The 23,373-nt window shown below is 42.1% G+C and overlaps 1 protein-coding gene across 1 annotated transcript in view; it reads right to left on the minus strand.

Moving 5' to 3' along the window:
- The window catches only part of KCNAB1 (potassium voltage-gated channel subfamily A regulatory beta subunit 1), a 201,960-nt gene that overhangs the window by 44,699 nt on the left and 133,888 nt on the right, over window positions 1-23,373 (minus strand). The window contains exons 3-6 of the mRNA XM_089508985.1: window positions 20,369-20,406; window positions 10,874-10,953; window positions 6,442-6,486; window positions 5,837-5,881 (exon numbers count right to left, since the gene is read on the minus strand). Of these exons, the coding sequence (XP_089365111.1) occupies window positions 5,837-5,881; window positions 6,442-6,486; window positions 10,874-10,953; window positions 20,369-20,406 (208 nt within the window). The remainder of the gene's footprint in view (window positions 1-5,836; window positions 5,882-6,441; window positions 6,487-10,873; window positions 10,954-20,368; window positions 20,407-23,373) is intronic.

Raw genomic sequence — 23,373 nt, forward strand, 5'->3', positions numbered from 1 at the left:
AGCCTTCTCATCATTCCTCTTCAGAGAGGTTTGGACAGGATGACTAGATGTCCTCCTTTTCCAGAATGTGTCCTCCATTTCATCCTTCTGTCCAGGAAGAATTTCAAAATGCCCTCCATTTTGAGCATGGCTAAGAAGCCCATTGAATAACATCACATTTGCTATCTCCCTTTGGGAAATGTGTCTACTTGGCAACCTGTCTTCATTGCAATTAGGGGGACAGGATGGATTATTTTAAAGTTACTTTTTTCTAGGAGCAGCAGCAGCCAAGACTTGCCCCCAGAGCTCACGGACATTTGTTTCTTGGAGAGGAAAAGGACAGCAAACATGTTATGCAATGGGCTGCTTGAGGATACAATGCAAATGGTGAAAGGGTTTTTCTTTAATTTCAGCACAATGAAAAAATGAAAGGAATAATTTAAATATAGGTTCAGTCAAGGGTTTGTTGCTAGTAAAGTACAATTTTAACCATTTGTCCTGTGAGAGTTCTGTAAATATACTGCAAGCCAACAAGGAATTTAATGAAGTTAAAGTGATCAGAAAAATATGGCTGAGCAAATATTGGAAAGGAGAACATACCCCATCAATAATGGATTGCATTTGGAAAGTATATGATTTGTTAGAAATTGATAAATTAACTTATTTACTTAAATTTGACTCTTTAGGAAAATTTGAAGAAGAGTGGAACCCCGTATTGAGATTTCTTGATAAGTTTTGTACTCAAAAGACCATTATAAAATATGGTCAAAATTGTGATGATTTTGCCTCATGATACGCGACGTTTTCATATGATTTTCAGGAAGTATAGAAACATTGAAAGATTACTCTTGCTCCGATTTCTCTTTGCCTTTTCTTTTTCCTCGTTTAGTTAGCTAGAAACAGCAAATGACTCTAGAGGTGTCTATGAACTTATAGGTATATACTTAGCTTTGCTCAGAGTAAAATGGTAACAGATAAGAGACCAAAAATACAAAGTCAGGTGAAATTATCTAATTGAATATACAAATAGAAAAAGGTGTAAATTTTACTTTTCAACCGTTCCTGTTTTTTATGAAACCCCCTTTAAGGGTTAAAGTTAAGATGAGATGATTTTTACAGAATTCAGCAAAACGGGTATATAAAAAAAGAGTTAATATACAGATAAGCAGAGGAAAATTGCCCAGGACTACAGGTTTTGGAAGCCTTTATTTTAATTTTTTTTGTAGGTAATGTAGTTCTTATACTTATTGTGATAGTTTTAATTGTATTTGATTAGATTGTATCTATGTATGTTATATTTAATGTATGTAATATGTTACTTTCTTTTCTCTTTATATGTAAAAGGTATTAAATTATCTAATAAAGAATTTCTTTTTGCAAAAAAAAAAGAAAAGAAAAATATGGCTGAGCACATAATAATATACACTATATGTAATCTATCTGTAAATAAACTATATGAAATAAATTTATATTTATATTAGTGTTTTTAGTTTTTATTTTGTAATGTCCTACATTTTTCTTAAATGCCCATTTTGTGGTGCCTTGTCCTCCTTTGTGGTTATGACATCTAGTCACCCTGGGTTTGCAGAACTGACCAGAGGAAGAAGGCAATTGGGTTGGCTTGCCCCAGACCACTACAAAGAAAGCTCCCTCTCCTCATCTTAGTTATTCTGATTATTTCTGTGGTCCATGCATGTTTTCCCCCAGCAGTTCACAGCTGACAACAGGGACACATGAGAGTGTGGACATGACGGCAAAGATTATTGAAGAAGAAGAAACAACTAGGGGAGGCTGTAGCCGTTTGCTTTTGCCTTAGCCATAATATTCTGCTCCCTCCTCTCTTCTCCTTCCTGCTGAGTTAACTGAGTGCAAACTACTTCTGTATTTTGAACTCAATTAGTAATTGAAATAAGCTGAGGATGAAGGGGGAAAGGGGAGGACAAAACAGAATCTGTGACATTTTAAAAGCAGGATCACAGAGGAATCCCAGTAGGCTCAGGCAAAAGCAAACTGCTTAAGCCTCTCATAGCCTGTATCTTCTTCCTTATTAATATCTCTTGCCACCTTGACTACACTCTGAAGTTGCTCTGTCAGATGTGTTCAGGTTTTCCTCTGGACATCTTAAAGGGTGTGTGACCAAATTATATTCATCTGAGTTCCATGCTCAGTATTCTTCCAACAATAGGTACTCATTTATTTTGCACAACTACATATACTAGGCCATTGTTTTCTTTTGTTTAAGATGAGTGAAGAATTTTCTTCAGCGGGGCCTGTTCAACTTTGAATAATTTAGCCTCCAGTTCAAAGGCTTGATTCAGCACATCAGAGGTAATTTTAGCCAGCAAAATGTGTATAGCTGTTCCGTGACCAAGGGAGACGGGAGAGAGAAAAATTCTCCTTCATTTAGCCAACTTGGCAGGGGTGGTGGTGAGTGAGCAAGTGAGTGAGCATGGTGGCCTCATTTTACTTTAAACAAGCTGATCTTTTTGATCTGATCTCACTGTAGCAGGCCATCTGAGCTCATGCCCATGGGTCAGGCAGATATGTAAGTTCTAAACACTCTCTAATACTTAATAAAAATCTGTCAATTAGGCAATGACTGAGTATTGTGATTCCCTCCCCCTCCTGTTGCTCAATATTATGCAGGTAACACAAAACTAGTTTAATTTGATGGAATCAGTAATTTAAAGCAGGAACATGCCTCATCCATCACCTGTTGCAATGAAGATTGCCATCCAACAATATCTAAAGAGTTAAAAGAAACAAATTTTATTTGTAGGTATTTTACAATTTGGGTTGTATTAGGCTTGCCAGATCTAAGGGCCTGTCCCTGCATCTGCAATTTTTGTGGATCATCTCCAGGCAGTAGATGAGGATACAGATTCTACAGTTTTGATGACTTCAGCTCTAGTCAAGAGTAAAGGGTTGTGTGGAAATCTCTAGCTCAGCTGGTAGAGCAGTAGCTTCCTGTACATTGTAAGGCTTGTTGCTGCAACGTGCAAAGACTCTCCAGGGCATCTATGTATTTATTTAGTTAGCTTCCTCCTTACCTCCCAGTTGTTGTGGTACCAGAGCTCACCCCCCACTTTTTTCTACATCCAACTTCTAGCTAGTAAAAATAGGCTAGATTAAAGGGTCCTTATCCTCACTCCCCAAGTGAGAAGGAACCATGCCCTCATTTTAACTTTATCTGGGAGCAGCCACTTTAGTTAAGATTTCTGTCTTAATTTTCAAACAGAAAAAATATGTTTTCTTTATATATGTTCGTGTGTTTGAAAGACATGATGTTGATATTTAATGCATAACACTTAACAAGATCACCAGGGGCCAACACTAGGTCTCAGGTTTTGGCCTGGAAACCTCAGGGTCTGGAAACGGTCATAAACAGGCTGCATTTCTTAAACCCCATTGTTTAAGCCCCATTGATTTGAATGGTATATGAACAGATACAATGAACCAGCATGGTACAGTGGTTTGAATGTTGGACTAGAACTCTGGAGATAAGGGTTCAAATCCCCACTTGGCCAGGGAAACCCACTGAGTGACCTTGGGTGAGTCACACACTCAGCTCCAGAAAACCCCACCCCATGATTAGTTAGGTTCACCTTAGAATTGCCATAAATCAAAAACAACTTAAAGGCACACAACAACAACAATGAATAACCTAACTGTGGAAAGGATGGCATGTTTGGTTTGTGCAGAGAATATAGGCATGTCTCTCCTCCCAAGGAAATGATGTAGAAAAATCAGAGGAAGAGACATGGTGTTCAGCCCAGCCTTCCTACGACAATGTGCCACAAAATAGACATTAATTAGTAAATGCCTCACTTCAGCTATCTCATTGTAATATAGTGTGTACACTTTCATAAAGAGCTATGGTGTGTGTGTGTGTGTGGGTAGGTGTATATCGAGTACCTGCTTGTGCTTCAGTTTGAGAATTATGTCAAAAAGCTACATACCAGGTTTTATTGAGTGCTCTCTGTGATCAAGATATGTCTTGCATTGCATTGAATTTTCCAGCATTCCTGGCCCTCTTGTCAAAGAGGTAAGGATGAGGATTGAATTTAAAATCACGCTATTTGGGCCTAAATATGCCAAATGTAATTAATATCTCTCTATCTTCAAGGCACACTTTATGTGATTGTATGTTCTGTATTTTCCTTTTCCCCTTGCAAATGAACCCTGGGGACATTTAAAACACCATAAGGTCTAAATATCCTGAAGGCACCAGATCCTGTATGATGATCCTAGAAACTAAGCAGGGTCAGTATTTGATAGATGAGAGACCACCAATGAATACCAGGTGCTGTAGGCTATATTTCAGAGGAAGGAACTGGCAAAACCACCTCTGCGTATCCTTGCCTAAAAAAAACTCTATGAAATTCATGGGTTTGCTGTAAGTTGACTGGTGACATGAAGGCACATGCAAACACAAAAGGACCAAATGCCCACCTCCCACTTCCTCTACAGTTTGACAGAAGGATTTCTCAGTGTTAATATGACACGCTTTGGCCCCATTCCCACTGGCCTATAACGTGGATCGGGACGCGAATCATGGGTGCATCATTTCCATTTGAGCACACATTCGACCCGCATTGCTCCGATATCATTCCCATTGAAATTCAAATCTGAATCAAATTATCCTGAAAAACCCAAATTATAGGTCGATAAACCGGTTTTAAAAAACAGCAGCTTTTTAGTGAGTTTTCCTGTGCCTCCTGAGTCTGATTCGGGGCATACGAATGGGAACGACAAGGGTGTCTGATTTGGGAACCTGGAGATGGGAGGAGCAGCGCTCAAGGGGCTGGCCTGGGGGTGTCACCCTCTTTGTTCTCTTTCTGCATCACCGGCACCATTTTCTTCAGTTTGCATAGCCTTTCCCCCAGTGGATTGGGAAGCAGGGTAAGGCAATCGCGCTACATTGAGCTCCAAACGCAGTAAAAACATTACTCCTCCTGCAACCTCCCCCCTGCTCCACATTCATAGACCGTTGTGTGAAAAGACCCATTGAACACCATTTTTAACTATTATTATTTTTTCTTTTTTTGCCTCTGCCTGAGTGCCTGAGCAGCAGATGGGCTTTGCAGTACATGCCTGCATGATTGCCCCCCAGACAGTCCAGGGAGCAATGGGGGAGGTAAAGGGATTTGGTGGGGGGGGGAATAGAGGCTCCTTCTCTCTTTCCCAGAGAAACAATGGGAAGACACAGAAGAGCCTGGACACCAAGGGATTTGAGGGGAATAGAGGCTCCTCTTCTCTCTTTCCTAGAGAGAGTCTGAGGAGACACAGAAGAGCCTTGGATGCAAGGGGTTTAAGATGAATAGAGGCTCATTCACTCTTTCCCAGAGGAACTATGGGGAGACACAGAAGAGGCTGGACACCAAGGGATTGAGGGCAAAGAGAGGCTCCTCTTCTCTCTTTCCCAGAGGAACTATGGGAAGACACAGACGAGCCTGGGACCCAAAGGGATCTGGGGTGAATAGAGGCTCCCTTTTCCCTTTCCCGGAGAGGAAAAGCACCTCAGCGACTGATTGGCTGTGGCACCAAGCGCTTAAGCACTTGACTGACAGCTCCTTTTTTTTTAAAAAAAAAGAGGGTCCAGAACTGCAATGGGAACGGGGAGCAAAATAACCCGCTTCAAATTACCATAAGGAAAATACCAATGGGAACGAAAACAGGGGTAAAAAAAAAAACGGGTCTGTTTGCACCTGTTTTTAATTGGAACGATGGGTCAGATTTGAGTCACAATCCGAGTCAGAATCGCAGCGAAATAAGACGCTTTTTTATGTAAGAGCCCAGGGCAACACACACACACACAATTATTTTGTAGAACATAATGATTAAAAAATAAACTTACTTTCCTCCCCAGTAGAGTTTTGTTGTAATGACCAGACTGGACCTCCTAAACAAACAAAATATATTAAAATTTCAATTTTGTTGCGCAGAAGATTATGCAGCAAATACTCCAGTAACTGCAAAATGTACAGGGACAAGTGCAGGGCCCACACTGTATGTGGATTCTAGGAGCTGTAGTTAAAAAAGAAAAAAAAAACTTTCTAATCACTGATGGGGCGTAACAAAATTATCAGCCATAAAATATTGTCCTCTGGTGTCTTACAATTAGAACCAGACATGGAGACAATAGACTAAGGCAGTGAGTATACAGGGTCCCTAATTGCCCCTATTATGCAAGGTATCCCCAGATCATTTTCTTCTATGCAACATCAGGAAAGGTCAATTCAGCTGATGCCAAATAGTTTTTCCTGTCTTTGGTCTGAAAGCCAAAAGAATCTGAATGAGAGCCTGGCACTGGGCCTGGATTTGAGATCAATTCTGCAAAGCCTTGATGAGGAAAGGCAAGAGTTTCATGGGAAATCTGTGAGTCTGAATTAAATATTCTGAATTCTACTATGAACACAAACCTGGTATCAAGAGAACTGAATGTTTAAATCTTTACATTACCTCCAGCCTTTCTTTTTTATTATGTTTCCCAAAATCACCTCCGCTCTGCAGAGACAACAAAAACAACTATATCATGATCAGAATAAATGTTTTAACATAGGAGTATGGCAACATGGGAGTAAGGCATGTTGATCACTGGCAGGCAGTCTGGTTTACAAGTGCCTATTTTACTGGTTTGTGGTTTCAAATATCAGTATTTTAGTTATTTGCACAACTGCATAGCAAGACAGTATTGAAGTCAGCCTGAATGAATCACACATACCAAGTCTTTTTATTTACATATATTCCTATGTTATTGGGAAGCAATAATAGTAGTGCAGATGGTCATGTCTTGGCTTAAATAAGCTTCTAGATGAATTAGTCTTTTGGCTGTGTATGCCATCTCTTCACTCATCCTTTTGAATAAGTGTGCAAACAAGTGTGCATTAATTTTACACACACACACCTCCTTCTACACCATGAGAGATGTAGAACTTACCATCCAATTTTTGCAGAAGGAATCTTGACAGCTGTCATTAAATGTCCACAGCAGAAGGAATCTGGCTCCCCCTCATGGGCTCTAGTAGCATCTAATGCGATCTTCCCCTGGCCCAAGAAAGTTCTCTGTTCTTTTGTCATACTCAAAAACTATGATTAATGGTTCCAGAGTCTGCCAGGATATTAAATTATGGTTTGAAATTGGTTTTATATCCTCGCTTGTTTCAAAGTCACAGGCCCAAGACAGATGGGCCAAAAGCGCCGTGCTGCTGCTGATACTAGGGTTAGGGAGCATGCAGTAACCGCATGCTCCCTAACCCTAGTATGTGTGGGTGCCACCATGATTGCGTGGCCCAGTCCACATGGGGCATGCATCCTTGACATGTCCTGTGTGAAGTGTCCAAACTTCAAAAAGGTGCTCCTTTCTGCACAGTGCATTGCTGGCATGCCAACCACACAGCCGTGCCAACGATGCAGAGGAGAAAGGGACCGCCCCTTTCTCCTCTTTAGGGTCAGGGTGCCGGTGGGCATGAAGCCACAAGGGCATTTTGCTGCTTCTCTTTGGCCCAGAAAAATGCCGGATTGGGGCCATAGGGCTGCCTGAGCAGTTACTATAGCCCCAAACCTGCGCTTCCAGGGGCAGCACAGACCTGCCCCTTTCTGGCTGGTCTGTACAGCCCCATAGTTTCCCAAAATATTTTGCCACAAATAGGAAAGTATAGTTAATGCAAGACTTCTTGATTTTTGTTATTCGTTTGAACAAAAAGAGGTGCAAAGAAGAATCATAAGCCAAGATATGATTATCTTAATGTAACTGCTGAATCCAAGGAGGCTAAATATTAAAATAATCACACTAGTAACCTCCACAGAATAGGTGCAGCTTGGATCTCACGGGAAGTTACTTTTCTATTGCTAATAGAGCTGGAGTTTGATTTCCTGGATTTTACGGCTCTTTGTTTCCCATTCCCCACATGGTCAAAGAAGGGCCTCTGCCTCCAGATCATCTTGACTGGCAACAAAAGCAACACCTTAAAACACAATGTAGGCCTGTGACTCTAACATTTAACACTTTTGTTTGATCAAGAAGCCAGTGAAGCTTCAAAAGCTTTCAAGATGTCATTTCTGCTTTTTTATTTTTTATTTTATTTTTAATACAAACATATAAAAACACATCACATAACATCACTTAACACATAAAACTACATATATCACATTCATTCTTCACATTTTCTAACACTAAAACAAACGCAAACATATTTCTGCTTTTTTAGTTGGCCCAAGAAAGATATAATGTTTTGTAGATTATGCATTTTTGTTATGTTTACCATTTTTGTTGGTTCATGTTAAGTTTTTTTTTTTAAAAAGAAACAATCCTGTTTTGGATAACAACTGACATAATTCTTCAACTAGCTGTAGTGTCTGGGGGGCTATGGGAGCCACAGACAACAAAATAACTTCCCCAAGCTTTGATTCTAGTGACAAATTCTAGAACTGCAAAATTATTTTTTGGTTGTGACTCATATTATACACTGTACAACCCTGGTTGCATTAGAAACCAAACCTCTGCACACACATGGAGTTGCAAAAAGAGTACCTATGGAGATCCAGGGTAATGTACAGGCTAACTGCACTCCCAGGAACATAAGCCTTCAGCAGTGACAGAAAAGTTTGATTCAGCAAGAACAGTAGATCACAGTACATGGATATTGTCAGGACTGAGGAATTTCTTCAGCTGCACAGTATACTTAGTGCAGACATTTCACCCAATTTATCAGCAAATCAAAACATGTCCTCTTCCCGTGTCTCATCCCTCCTTCTCCCCTCACCCCAAGCTCTAGCTTTCTCACCAAAATGGTAATTTACAGCTCATATTTCCTCCCCAAACATTTGCTCATTGTCCCAGGCCAACACCAATACACAGTATTTTCCTTTTCCATCTTCTCCAATATGATAACATAACCTATCATCCTGTATTAACACACATATGTCCAACATAACATTTGAGCATGGCAACAGTTAAGCATGGCAGGACCATGTCTGAACCGTGATCCAAGGAAATTGGAAATCCAGATAAACAGTAGACTAATTTTGTGGACCTGATCTTGCCCCCGCCTCCCCCCCCAGCAGACATATGTGTGTGTGGATGGATGGGAGTCTGGGTGAGAAAGAGGAATGGTGGGTTAGCTTAGGACATGAAAACTGAGAGTGCAGCCAGAAACCTCTGAGCTATTGCTGTGAAATCTAGCACAGAGTCCCCTTTTGTACAGACATCGGCAAGGTCAAAGGCACCAAGTGAGCTTCTCATCTGCTGCTTTTGCCCTGACTGGTGTTGCTTCCCTCACATTCCCGAACTGTCAGCCCCATGCAATGGCCCAGCCATCGTAACCATCTGCTAGAAGACCTGGAGAGAACATTCAAAATGATTATTTTTGGAGATATTTTTGAGCCATTTCTGATGCTTGAGGTCTACTGCAGCATGAGCAGGCTTTGGAAAAGGGTTACCATGAACCCAGTAAAGTAATCTGTGTGCTCTCCTGTCCTATGAAACAGATATCAGCTGCAAAATGCTTTCTTGGAAGAGGGACACCCAGAAGAATTCTATTAGTAGTGATGAATCACAATAACATATGGACCTGGAGGCACAGAGCCACTTGGGATTCATCAGATGCAGGAACGTAAGACTACAACATGACCTAAGGGTTCTTTTGCTGAACATTGGTCCATCCTAAGAATGGTTTGGAAGGGATTTTTGTGTTGTTGCAGTGACGGGTGGGTACTGATGTTTAAAAGACATGACAGCAGAGAGTGGAAATTGGTAAGAATTTCTCTGTAGTGACCAAATGTCCTTCTTTTCCAGAACATGTCTACATTTCAACCTTCTGTCCAGGATGAATTCCAAAATATCCTCCATTTTGAGCATTACTAAGACACCCATTGAAAAACACCATGTTTGCTATTCCCTTTAAAGAAATGCATCTGCTTGGCAGCCTGTCCTCTCTGCAAATAGAGGGATCGGATGGACCCTTCTAAAGTTCTTTTTTCTTAGGAGCATTAGCAGCAGACAAGACTTGGCCCCAGAGTACAGGAGCATTTGTTTCTTGGAGGGAAAAAGGACAGCAAAGTTGTTAGGAAATAGGTTGCTTCAGGGGGCAATGCAAATGCTGAAAGGGTTTTATTCCCTTAATTTCAGCACAATGAACAAATGAAAGGAATAATGTAAATGTCAAGGGGCTGTTGCTCATAAAGCACAATTTTAAACATTTTCTTTTTTTGCTCGGAGTTCTAGAAGCATATTACAAGCCAGCAAGGCATTTTAACAAATAAAAGTTCACCAAAAATATATGGCTGAGTACATAATAAAACACACTATATGTAATCTAGCTGTAAATAAAGGATATGAAATGAATTTATATTTATATTAGTGTTTTTATCTTTTATTGTGTAATGTCCTACATTTTTAGATGTCCTACTTTTTGCAGTGCCTTGTCTTTTGTGGTTATGACATCTTCTCACTCTATCTGTAATGTGCCCTATAATGCCAACCATTTACCCTTCACCTCCCTCTCTACTTCTGTAGAATGGAACTAGGGAAACTTTATGATGTTGGGGGGGGGCATATTTCTTCTCCTTTGCACCCACATTCACCTAAAGTTTTTAGCTAAGTAACATTTGGTCAAACTGGAATATTCACCTGGGGAGAGAACCCGCCCCCACATCATCCCGTGATAGGAAAATTAGAAATGTCGCCTACAAGGGCTAAGCAAAGTTGTTCAATACCAAGGAGCTGCTACACTACTATTTCCTTTTTTGAGTTTAAAATGGCCTCAGTTGTGCCAAACTAGGCAAAATTTACTCATTCATATTCCTGTGAATCGCAAGGGTTCACACTCCACATTTCAGTACACTAGGGTTAAAGTTTTTTAAAATTGGATTCCATACAAATGTAGATACTTACTTTCCAGCTGCATATACCTCTGCTGTGTCAAACAGATTTACTCCACTCTCATAGGCAATCGTCATTAGCTGTTCAGCAATCTTTGGGAAACAGAGACATGAAATTAGTCCAAGGAATAAGAAATTTCCCCAAACATAACCTTCCTTGATTTCCTGTGTTGTTCTGTGCTTTCTGACCAATTGTTTCTGACCTATGGCGACTCTAAGAAACCTATCATGGTGTTTTCTTGGCAAGATTTGTTCAGAGTGGGTTTACCTTTGCCTTCCATGCTCTAGAAGAGCTGTAAAGAGAAGAATCAAGGAAGTCAGTCCCAAATCAAATTTGTTAAGGTCACAAAGAGTGGACAACGTACTTGGAAATACAAGAAAGATAACTGCTACTATGAGCAGCATTTTGGATTTAATTCATTGCCAAAAGGCTTCTAGGACAAGAAGGACAGACTAAAGAAATGATGATGAAGTCCAATTTCTGCAATGCCTGTGCTCATTTCTATAGCAAGATAAATTGATGTGTGTAGACACATAACTTTCCCCCAAACAAGCATGTCAATATGGTAACCTTGTGTCACACTGTATCTGCATTGATCCCCAGGGCTTTTTCAGTGTAGATGACACAGGTTGGAAGGGTGAAACTACACAGTATTGTAGAATTAGGGAATAGCCTAATGTTGTTTCGTCTCCCTCTCTTCACAATGTAATTTCACTTACCATTAATTGCATATATCCTGTCCCTCATCAGCAGGCGTGACAGAAAATTGAGACTCTCCATTATATGGAGGCAGAGGAGTAAATGATGTTCCTCTTTCCACCATTCAGGTCAAGGTGCATACTTCATAAAGACAGCCAAGTTATTTTGACACATAAGGCAAAAAATTCCACAAGTACCGTTTCCCACTCCTGGCAGCCAAGATTTTGAATGTGTATTCCTAATGAGGAATACTGGATGAGAGTCAGTGTGGCAAGTGGTATGAGTGTTGGACTCACTACAACTTTGGAGACCATGGTTCGATTCCCTGCTTGGCCATGAAATCCACTGGGTGACCTTGGGCAAGTCACATGCTCTCAACCTTAGGGGAAGGCAATAGCAAACCTCCTCTGAACAAATTTTGCCAAGAAAACCCCATGGCCTTAGGGTTGCTGTAAGTTAGAAATGACTTGAAGGCACACAACTACAACAACATTCCTAAATGGCAGTAACTTTGATTGAATAGCCCTTGTGGTCTCTCTATGGGGTTATTCAGAGAGTGAAAATAATACTGGCAGAATGTGGGTTGAATTTTTGTTGTTCACATGCATTTCAAATGCACCCGAGTAAATTTGGGTGTGTTTGTGCCAAAACCCACACTTGACCCAGGTTAATCCATCTTGGGGGCTTTCCCCAAGTTATCCTAAAAGATTTGCATCGTTGGCTGTGTGAATAACTGACGTGAACAGACCCAGGAATAAAACTCTGCATGCCTTGAATGTGTTTCGAATACATCTGCAGTATCAACTCCATCTTTATTCACATGTGAGCAACAGAACTTGCAGAGATGCAATACCAATAAAAAGAACTGTGAACAACAAACCAGAATGGATGAGTGAGATTATTCATAGTAGTACTAAAACAGATTATTTGCATAGTCACATAACCCCTGTGATTCTGTGATTATGGGCTGAACCCTATAGTGTCAAATTATTCATGGAACACATCTTTCTAGGAGCAGTTTGACAGTTTGGCCTCTTGAACAGGGATATATTCAAGACCTCTTGTGCAAGTGTAAGAGTGGCAATAATAAATGACCAGAAATGGCCAAAGATGGTGGTGAAAAGAGTTAGCCAGCATGTAACTCAGATGCTGACTGTTTGCAGACTGTCTTATTCAGCATGTGCCTCATGGGGGTCCATGGAGATGAGGCACTATGGGTTGGATGGTTTGGGAAATAGAAAGGTCTCTTCCAACTCTATGATTCTAAAGGCATAAGGAAATTCCCAAGCCACTTGTCTCTGAGAATCCCTTAGAGCTAAGTGTTGAAGAAATGGGCTCCTCCAGAAAGAGCCAGTCTCTGGCGGGAGGCACACACCAGCAATGCCAGCAGGGCATTCTGCTCTGCTCAAAACTTAGGATCCTGGCCAATAATAACAATGTAAATGAATACCTAACAATTTATTTTCCCTTCATGGTACTGAAAATCTTCTGTCTAAGCCAGCTGCCTCACTCTGCCAAAGGATTACTTCCTGGTTATTTTCCTGAATGGCCACATTTTTTAGTGCTAGCATTATTTTATGCTAATATTAATGGTTTTAAATGAATGGTTTTTAATTGTTTTACTATGTGTGTTTTTGTTTTTGCTTTTGTTATTTATTACTGTTGGACCTGTTTTTATTGTAAATGGCTTTAATTTAACGGCTTTAATTTTTTTAAAAAAAATAAAATAAATAAAGTAGGATCAGTTGTGCTTCAAAAACATTTCACTATGAACAACTTAAAAACAAATCCATGTGGAGGTTTGAATCTATCTCCTGTGACATGAATAGAGAAAATGGCTCATTAGCACACCACATTTTTTTTAATCAGCTCACTGATGCCAGGATTTTTGTGATATCATCAGAGCTATTAATTTATTAAGGTTCAGCTCCCACTGGCCATACAAGCTAGGGGTTTTTGGAAGTTGTATTCCAAAAAAGTAGCTTCCTAAGCCTCATTTGTTTTTGTTTTTGTGGGCCTTCAAGAAATTTATGACTTATGGCGACCTTAAGACAAACCTCTCAAGGGGATTTCTTGGCAAGTTTTGTTCAGAGGAGGTTTTCCATTCTCTTCCTTTGAGGTTGAGAGTGTGCAACTTGCCCAAGGTCATCCAGTGGGTTTTATGGCCAAGCTGGGAATCAAACCCTGATCTCTAGAATCCATGCTGGCTCTCCCTAAGCCTCACTACCACTCTGTTTATTAGTGGTTATTTATTACTATTATTATTACTATTCCCATTCAACTGAGATGGAATTTATCCTCATCATCACTTCTCAGTGACTCGAGAATCCACTGCTGACTGTATTCACTGCTTCTTTGTCTACAGAAAGTTCGTAAGGGGGCATTTGGACAGTAGATAACAGATAAGCAAGGGTTATATCTAAACGCTGCTTTGGTCCAGCATTGTTATTTGCCTCATTATAAAACTGCTGAAAATCGGATAATGAAAATTAGATTTTCTTTCATTATCTTTTCTTAGTGCATATTATACAGTTAAGCTATGGATTTTGTCTATAGTTGTCATGCAGTTTGGCTATGAGCCATGGATACAAGATGAAAGGTAAGATTTTGACTGTATGGCTCTTAACTTGGAACAAAATTACCAGATTTTCTGGCTTCTCTAATAACATAGATAAAAATCATTTTTATATGCCACAGCCAGGATTCCTTTGAGAAATAACCCAACTACTTCTGATGACCAACACATTCAGAAAAAAATCAATGATAAGTGTTCACAGCAGTTAATGACAGATATCAGAAATGGCTACATGATTAATTTTGGAAGTGAATTTGTGCCTAGTTGTGATGCTGCCCAGTGCTGCTGAATCGGCTCTGCTATTGTATGAAATACAATGTGCATCAGATTGTAATAACTTGACCATTATTTTAATGTGGGGCAGAAGATTTGGCAAGAGGGAAGCTATAGAAATAGACCTGCTTGTTTTACAGCTACAACAAAATGGGGCCTTATTTTAGCAGTAGCAAAGACAAAAATAAATGACTATTTGAAACAATGAAAAATGTGTGTGTGTATGTGTGTGTGTGTGTGTGTGTGTAGGCAGAGCAATTGTAAGGCACAGGTTCACATAAACATACAATATTTGAAGCACTTAATAAGGAAAGCTAGCTTTGTCTGGGTTTGGTCCTATATTAGAATTAGCCTGTATGGATCCTGAGCCACCAAGACAAAGGTGACCCACCAGCCAAGCATGAACCCCTTTGGCAGAAGGCTAAGACATTATTGATAGAAATGTCAGGGATTGGAAAATCTCAGAATAAGAGGGGAGGTCTAGCATTCTGTTAGGCAGTTACCATGCCTTAAGTGTACCTTATGATGACCCCTATGCTATTTAACATCTATAGGAGAAGTTGTCTGGAGTCTGGGGGTCTGACCTGTATGTTGATGATGCCTAGCTCTATTACTTCTTTTCATCCAGTTCCCAGGAAGCTATTCCTGTGCTAAACATGTGCCTTTCAGGTGTAATGGAATGGATGGGGGCAAGCAAATTGAAGCTTAAGCTAGGCAAGGCAGAGGTGCTCCTTGTCAACTGAATAGAGATCCAGTCAGATTAGATGGGGTTATGCTCCACCTAAAAATGAAGGTTTGCAGTTTGGGTGGTACTCCTGGATTCAGCTTTGAGCATGGAGGCCCAGGTTTCAGCAGTGACCAGGAATACCTCTGCATAGTTAAAGCTAGTCCACAAACTGTTGTCCATTTCTGGAGAAATTGGATCTGGTCATGGTGGTACATGCCTTTGTTACATCCCATTTGGATTACTGTAATGCACTCTATGTGGGACTGCCTTTAAAAAGTGGTCAGAAACTTCAGTTGGCCCAAAGCCAGCTCCACTGGCTGCCAGTCCACTCCAGGGTACAATTCAAAGTTCTGCTGTTGACCTATAAAGCCCCACATGGCTTGGGTCCAGGTTATTTGAAGGGCCATATCTGATGGTGGATCAGATGTCAGTGGAGCTGTGAAGCTAATCTGGGTTTTATAGGAACTTTGCAAAGTGTTGAACCTATTTAGGTGAAAGCATCTGGTAGCTTTGATAGGTCCTAAAGTCTGTTGAGTCACTGCTCAACAGAAACAGGAGCCACAACCCTCAACTGCTCAACAGCCTCTTCTGTAATTCTGCTGCTGCTGCATTGCCAGAAATAACAAGGAAAAGAAAGAATAGGAGGAGAGTGTTTTTGAGGGCCGGGAGCGGCAGGGATGGCCTTGGTAAGGTCTGAGGAAGGGTGGTGTAGGGCAGGTACATGTGCATTGTGAAAAAGGAGAAATGTATAGGCAAAGCAGAGGATAAAAAGGGACACAGCTTTGCACAATGTTTCCACGTGTATTTATTTATTAAATATATATCCCATATTTTCTCCAAAGAGCTCAATGTAGCTCAGATGCCATCTTTCTCCTTTTATCATTACAACAGCCCTGTGATCAGACTGAGGAGATTATCACATGGAGGGTAAGGACGGGAGCAAAGCAGATTGTTCTTGTCCTTATCCCGTCTCATTCGTGCAATCAGGGGAGATTATCACATCCACATGCTTATCCCATTCTTCTCCCACCATGAAGTGTAATGGACCTGTCAGAATTTTAAAGCAACTTTCCAAGGCTCTGAGAGCCAGTGCAGTGTAGTGGTCTGATCGCTGGACTACAACTCTGGAGAGCAAGATCTGAATCCCCAGTTGGCCATGGAAGCTCAGTGGGTGACCTTGGGCAAGTCACACTCTCTCAGCTTCAGAGGAAGGCAAAGGCAAACCCCCCTGAATGAATCATGCCAAGAAACCCCTCGAAAGGTTTGCTTTAAGGTCACCATAAGTCGGAAAAACAACTTGAAGGCACACAGCAACAAATCCAAGGCACTGCACTTATTTTGGTGATAAAGTTTAGCCCTTTGGATAATACCTTCAAATAAAACATGAAGTAGATTCACTGACAAACATGCACATATCACTGATATAGAAACCATCAGGCACCAGGCTCATGGGCTGCATTTGACTTGTTGAGGTTGAAACCTAGTTGTAGGGCTTTCTGTACCTAGTAAGCAGGTTGAGTTAACTAACTGCAGAAGACAGACTCTGATATATCATTAAAAAGCACAACAAGTTATTTCATTTATTATTGTGCTTTTATTATCATGATAAAGACTTCAAAGTGTCTTCAGCAGTCATTTTGAATCCATTAGGGAACTTTCCAGTTGAATCATACTTGCCTCCAGGCTGCAGCTGATGTTTGAGCAGGCAAAAGCTATAAAGAAAGGGCCTGTCCTTAATGGCTACTTCCTAAAACTTGAGATTGACTGTCCTCCAGGCCATGAAGTGCTCTTAAGATACACTGACAGCTGTCCAAGACTTTGGCATTTATTATTGCGTACACTGGTGAATTGTTGTACCTTTCAGCTTACTAGGTTAGCTCTGTAATCAATCATGTCTTTCTCCACTTTCATGGTGTTGGTAACTTCTCCATCCTCATTATATCACAGGTGTATAAAACAAGGCTGACCTTGTTCAAATTGTGAAGACAAAAACATCTTCATGCAGTGATATTTCATTGTCATTCTCCTGTATTTAAACATTCTTCTCCTATATCACTGGATACATTTATTCATACTTTTTCAGAATAATTCAAACTATTCATCCCTCCTTCCCTCCTCCCTCTCTCCATTTAATGTTAAAAATTGGGCTCAACTTAGTATTCTTTTTAACTGATTGTCAGTCTTTTATTCCTTTAATGAAATGCACCTGAAAATTGTCAAACCTTAATACAGGTGTATTTTTAGGGGTTTGAAGGGAATCGCTTAGATGTCTTCTGGCTGAAGAGCTGTCCAGCATACATTTGGCTAAAAATAAAGAACCATTAGGTGGAGGCGCTCCACAACAATTAACAGCTATATGGCAGCCTGAACAGACACACAAGTTACCTAGTCAATTTCCCTACTATGATGAGATGTATTTCTATTACACCTATAGTCACTCCTTTCACATTTGCACTGTTGTTGTTGCTGTTGATGTGCTTCTTCAAGTTACTTCGGACTTATAGTGACCCTAAGGCAAACCTATCATGTTTCTTAGCAAGATTTGTTTAGAGTGGGCTTTGCCTTTGCCTTTTTCTGAAGCTGAGAGTGTGTGGCTTGTCCAAGGTCACCCAATGGGTTTCCATGGCTGAGCAGAACTGGTGATGGCAGTCCTTTTTCAGGAATCCCAGCCCCTTATATCCTGACAGGCAGAGGAGCAGCTGGAGGCAATATTGCTGGCTTAGTGCCTGGGAAGCCTGGAGCCTACTCCTGATGGTAAGTAGCTGGTGTTCTCCTCAAAGTCAGTAGGCAGGAAGCAATTGCTAGGGAAGAGAGGGATGATAGACACAGCTCCAACTTTTCTTCCCTGTAGAGCAGTAGTGATGGCAGTCCTCTCCCTGAAATGCTGGTTCCCTCAGTAAAACTTATAATATGTCTCAGTGTTTGGGAAGTTTTGGGAAGGCTTGGAATTATAACAAGGTTCACCTCATAAAAGAATCCAAATGAGGGTTGCTACTGTGTTAAGTAGTTTAGTTAGCAGTGCCAGCCCTGTTATTTGGCAGAGGGAGGTAGCTGTCTCAAGTGCCTGCAAGAAGACAAGCCCTCCCTTCAGCCACCATCTTGGGGGGAGAGAGGCAGGTGAGCTCCAACTGCCTGCCTGCAAGAAGACAAGCCCTCCCTTCAGCCACCATCTTGGGGGGAGAGAGGCAGGCGAGCTCCAACTGCCTGCCTGCAAGAAGACAAGCCCTCCCTTCAGCCACCATCTTGGGGGGAGAGAGGCAGGCGAGCTCCAACTGCCTGCCTGCAAGAAGACAAGCCCTCCCTTCAGCCACCATCTTGGGGGGAGAGAGGCAGGCGAGCTCCAACTGCCTGCCTGCAAGAAGACAAGCCCTCCCTTCAGCCACCATCTTGGGGGGAGAGAGGCAGGCGAGCTCCAACTGCCTGCCTGCAAGAAGACAAGCCCTCCCTTCAGCCACCATCTTGGGGGGAGAGAGGCAGGCGAGCTCCAACTGCCTGCCTGCAAGAAGACAAGCCCTCCCTTCAGCCACCATCTTGGGGGGAGAGAGGCAGGCGAGCTCCAACTGCCTGCCTGCAAGAAGAAAAGCCCTCCCTTCAGCCACCATCTTGGGGGGAGAGAGGCAGGCGAGCTCCAACTGCCTGCCTGAAGAAGAAAAGCCCTCCCTTCAGCCACCATCTTGGGGGGAGAGAGGCAGGCGAGCTCCAACTGCCTGCCTGAAGAAGAAAAGCCCTCCCTTCAGCCACCATCTTGGGGGGAGAGAGGCAGGCGAGCTCCAACTGCCTGCCTGAAGAAGAAAAGCCCTCCCTTCAGCCACCATCTTGGGGGGAGAGAGGCAGGCTAGCTCCAACTGCCTGCCTGCAAGAAGACAAAGCCCTCCCTTCAGCCACCATCTTGAGGGGAGAGAGGCCTGTTATGTTTGTTTGTTTGTTTGTTTTACTTTGTATTGTACTTCCTGTTGTACACCGCTTGGAAAAGCGGTATATAAATAAACATTATTATTATTATTATTATTATTATTATTATTATTATTAAGTGGCAGATGATGATGAAAAACATAGCACCACACATCCAAATACTGCAGCCTTGGTAAACATCACATCTCCCAGCAATAAACTGGTCTGTTGTGAGCATAGCTGGCATCTGCTTTTTGGAAGAATAGATGCCAGCCATGTTCACAACAGTTGTTGACCCCAGAACCATTGTGTACACTGCAAAATGGCCTCAGATAGGGGTCTGTCTGTTGCAAGGACAACTGACACCCACTCTTCCTACTCTCAGCAATGCAGATAGTGGAGACAGTCATACACGAGGCATGATTTGGAACTGTCTGTCAGGGAGAAAGAAATTGTGGTAATATGCTAGTTGTGATCCCAACAGGCAGATGCCCAGCATTCGCTGCATACAGGGAAAGAAATTCTACCTCAACATTAAGAGGAACTTCCTGACAGTAAGAACTGTTCGACAGTGGAACATACTCCCCTGGAGTGTAGTGGAGGTTTCTTTGGAAGTTTTTAAACAGAGGCTGGGTGTCCATCTGTTGAGGGTGGCTTTGATTGTGTATTCCTGCATGGCAGGGTTAAACTTGGTGGCCCTTGATGTATCATCCAATTCTGTGATTCTATGAAATTCTCAGGCATTGGTCTGTTGGGAATGCAGTTGGCTCCTGCTGACAACAAGTTAAGGAATATGGGATTTTGGGGTGTCCCATATGGCTCTTATACAGCATTGGGCCTGAACCCCCCCCCCCCAAAAAAAACCTGGATGTCCTGTATATTATTCTGCAAAGAATACAGAATGCCTTGTATTTGGAAACTCTAGGGTACAGTAACCAAATGTCCATAATAATATGTCATCTGGGTCTAAGGCCATGTATAGCACTCATCACTAGGCTAACATTTGAAAAAAGACTCCTTAGTTCACAATTATGATTGTGTCAATGGCATTTGTGTGTGTCTTTCTTTTTGTAACCAAGCCTGTCACTTTTTGAAGTATTTTAATTGGTTTATACAGGAAAAGAGATCTCCATTAAATTTCAGGTTCTATGGAGAGCGCCAGTGCTCTGAAATACACAAGAAGCTCAAGCTTTCCCTGCCTCTATGAATGATCGTTCTCTCCTATTTCCTGTGACAGGAATAGAACCAATTTATTCAGACTTTCTGTGACTTGACTTTTAATTAACGCCACCAATATATGTGTAGCACTCAAATGATGTTTTATAGATTGTAAATCACTTACCTCATCAGAAACCTGACCTCCAAATGTGACCCATGTTCCTAGAAAGAAACACAATGATCTGTTACTCTTTAGGGCTTTCCTTTGATATACAAAACACATTATAATTAGGATACTTCCCCTTCAGGGACTCTCCTGAAGTTGATTTGTTCGATGAGTCCTTTTCTAATGAGAATGTACTCCAAGGACTCGGAACGCTTTCAGTTTAATTGGCTGACAAGCTACAGCAGCCCCTGCTTTTCATTGCTTAACTTTGTCATAACTAAGGCTTGGGATTTCTCTCATCTGAGTAAGACATGGATGAAATGCCTCAATAGGAACTGAGTACTACAAGTGGGTGTGCTTCTGCTACTTTTGTTAGCACTTACCCATAGTTAAATCAGTATGATAACAGCCAAGCGCACTGGAAGACCTTGGAGCTAGATTTGGTCAGACAGCATACTGCCTCCCCTCTCCTTCTGCCCTCCCACAACAGTTCCCACATTAGCTGTTTCATGGAGAATATCTGTGGTGGAACCATCAAAAGTCACCTTATTTCAGTTAGCAGCAGCATCCTTAGCATGTCTATTCAGGAGTAAGTCTTCTTGGGGTTTGCTCCCAGGTAAGTGGGAGTCAGCATGGTGTGATGGTTTGAGCATTGAACTATGCCTCTGGAGAACTAGAAACATATCCAGGGGTAACCATGCTGGCCATGTAGCAAAGTACAATAACACCCCAAATCCACCAAACAGTGATACTTTCATTAGGCCAACCAAATGCAAAAAATACATGTTGCAAGCTTTCAAAGCTTCATTGGCTTTTCGATCAGGCAAAGATGTTAATAAATCATACAGGAGCGAGGGGAGGGGGAATTAAGATGATGTTAGTCCAAATCAAAAGGAACACCTCTTTCTGTCTTGTGAATTGAACTTAAAAATTCTTTACTTCCTGGAGTACCCACACAGCCAGAAGGAGGAGGGGCACACCTGCATGAATTTCCCTCCAAAACCATCTGAACTGAGAACAATCACATTTTGACAAATGCAGGCTTGGGACTTCATCCCCCCCCCCCCCCCGCTCCTGTATGATTTTTTAACATCTGTGCCTGATGAAAAAGCGATTGAAGATTCAAAAGCTTCAAAATGTATATTTTTGCATTTGGTTGGCCTACTAGAAATATCACTGTTTGGTGGATTTTAGATGTTATCATACTCTGGAGAACAGGGTTCGAATCTCTACATGACCACGGAGCTTCCCTGAGCTTCACAGGAAGACAAAGGCAAACCTCCTTCTGAACAAATCTTGCCAAGAAAACCCTGTGATAGATTCACTTTAGGGTGGCCATAGGTCAAAAACAACTTGGAGGCACATTACAACAAGTGGTACAGGACTGGTACAGGACAAAACAATCTGCTTCTTCCAAAGTCTTGCCAGATTGCTGTGCACAGGTCAGCAGGTTGGGATGTACAGTGTTTTTTCTTTTTGTGACCCATTCCTGTGGATGGATAGAGGGATGGTGGGATGGGGATGATATAACCAGTCCACAGAGCTTTCGACTCTGTTGTTTCTTCCTTTCAGTTGAAACCAATTTATTTATTACTTTCACTTTAAACCAATGGAAGAGGAACTATTCTGTGTACTTGATGTAAACCATGTGGGAGGAGTAAAGAAGCTTTGAATCTGGCAAATCCAAACCTGCCACAAGGTCTAATATCCACTGTAGGCAGGGTTGTCAGAATGAACTTTTAACTTTGAGTAGGTATTGCTTGTTACTTGGTTGCCTCACAAGCAACCCCTGCTGAAATTCCTTCTTCTAAAATGGAGAGGAACCCTCTCCATTTTTTAATCTGGCAATCCTAAACCCTGCTTTACTGACATGATCACTGGTGGCAGTTCCCACAACACAATTATAGCTCCATGATTCCACTTTAAGTGCCATGGATTCATCCTGGGCTGCATCTACACTGGAGAATTATTGCAGTTTGACACCACTTTAACTGCCATGGCTCACTGTTATGAAATCCCAGGATTTGTAGATTGTTGTGGGCCTAGAGCTCTGAAAGAAAAGACTAAGATGCCATTCCCACTGGCCTATAACGTGGATCAGGATGTGAATCATGGGTGCACCGTTTGCATTAGAGCGCACATTCAATCCACATTGCTCCAATATTGTTTCCATTGAGATTCGAATCTGAATCGAATCCGAATTTTAGGTCAATAAACCGGTTTTAAAAAATAGTGGTTTTCCAGTGAATTTTCCTGTGCCTCCGGAGTCTGATTCAGGGCAAATGAATGGGAATAAAAGGGTGTCTAATTCGGGAACCTGGAGATGGGAGCAGCAGTGCTCATGGGGCTGGCCTGGAGGTGTCACCCTCTTTGTTCTCTTTCTGCATTGCCAGCACCATTTTCTTTCATTCGCATAGCCTTTCCCCCAGTGGATTGGGAAGCAAGGTAAGGGGATCGCGAGCCCTCCTCCCGACCACCATCTTGAGGGGGAGAGAAGCAGGCTAGCAACAACAGGCCTCCGCCTGCAAAGAAGTAAAGCCCTCCTCCCGACCACCATCTTGAGGGGGAGAGAAGCAGGCCAGCAACAACAGGCCTCCGCCTGCAAAGAAGTAAAGCCCTCCTCCCGACCACCATCTTGAGGGGGAGAGAAGCAGGCCAGCAACAACAGGCCTCCGCCTGCAAAGAAGACAAGCCCTCCTCCCGACCACCATCTTGAGGGGGAGAGAAGCAGGCCAGCAACAACAGGCCTCCGCCTGCAAAGAAGACAAGCCCTCCTCCCGACCACCATCTTGAGGGGGAGAGAAGCAGGCCAGCAACAACAGGCCTCCGCCTGCAAAGAAGTAAAGCCCTCCTCCCGACCACCATCTTGAGGGGGAGAGAAGCAGGCCAGCAACAACAGGCCTCCGCCTGCAAAGAAGTAAAGCCCTCCTCCCGACCACCATCTTGAGGGGGAGAGAAGCAGGCCAGCAACAACAGGCCTCCGCCTGCTAAGAAGACAAGCCCTCCTCCCGACCACCATCTTG

The sequence above is a fragment of the Sceloporus occidentalis genome, unplaced genomic scaffold (genome assembly GCF_023333645.1).
Source record: "Sceloporus occidentalis isolate IW3139 unplaced genomic scaffold, rSceOcc1.0.p SCAF_2, whole genome shotgun sequence".
NCBI classification, from domain to species: Eukaryota; Metazoa; Chordata; class Lepidosauria; order Squamata; family Phrynosomatidae; genus Sceloporus; species Sceloporus occidentalis.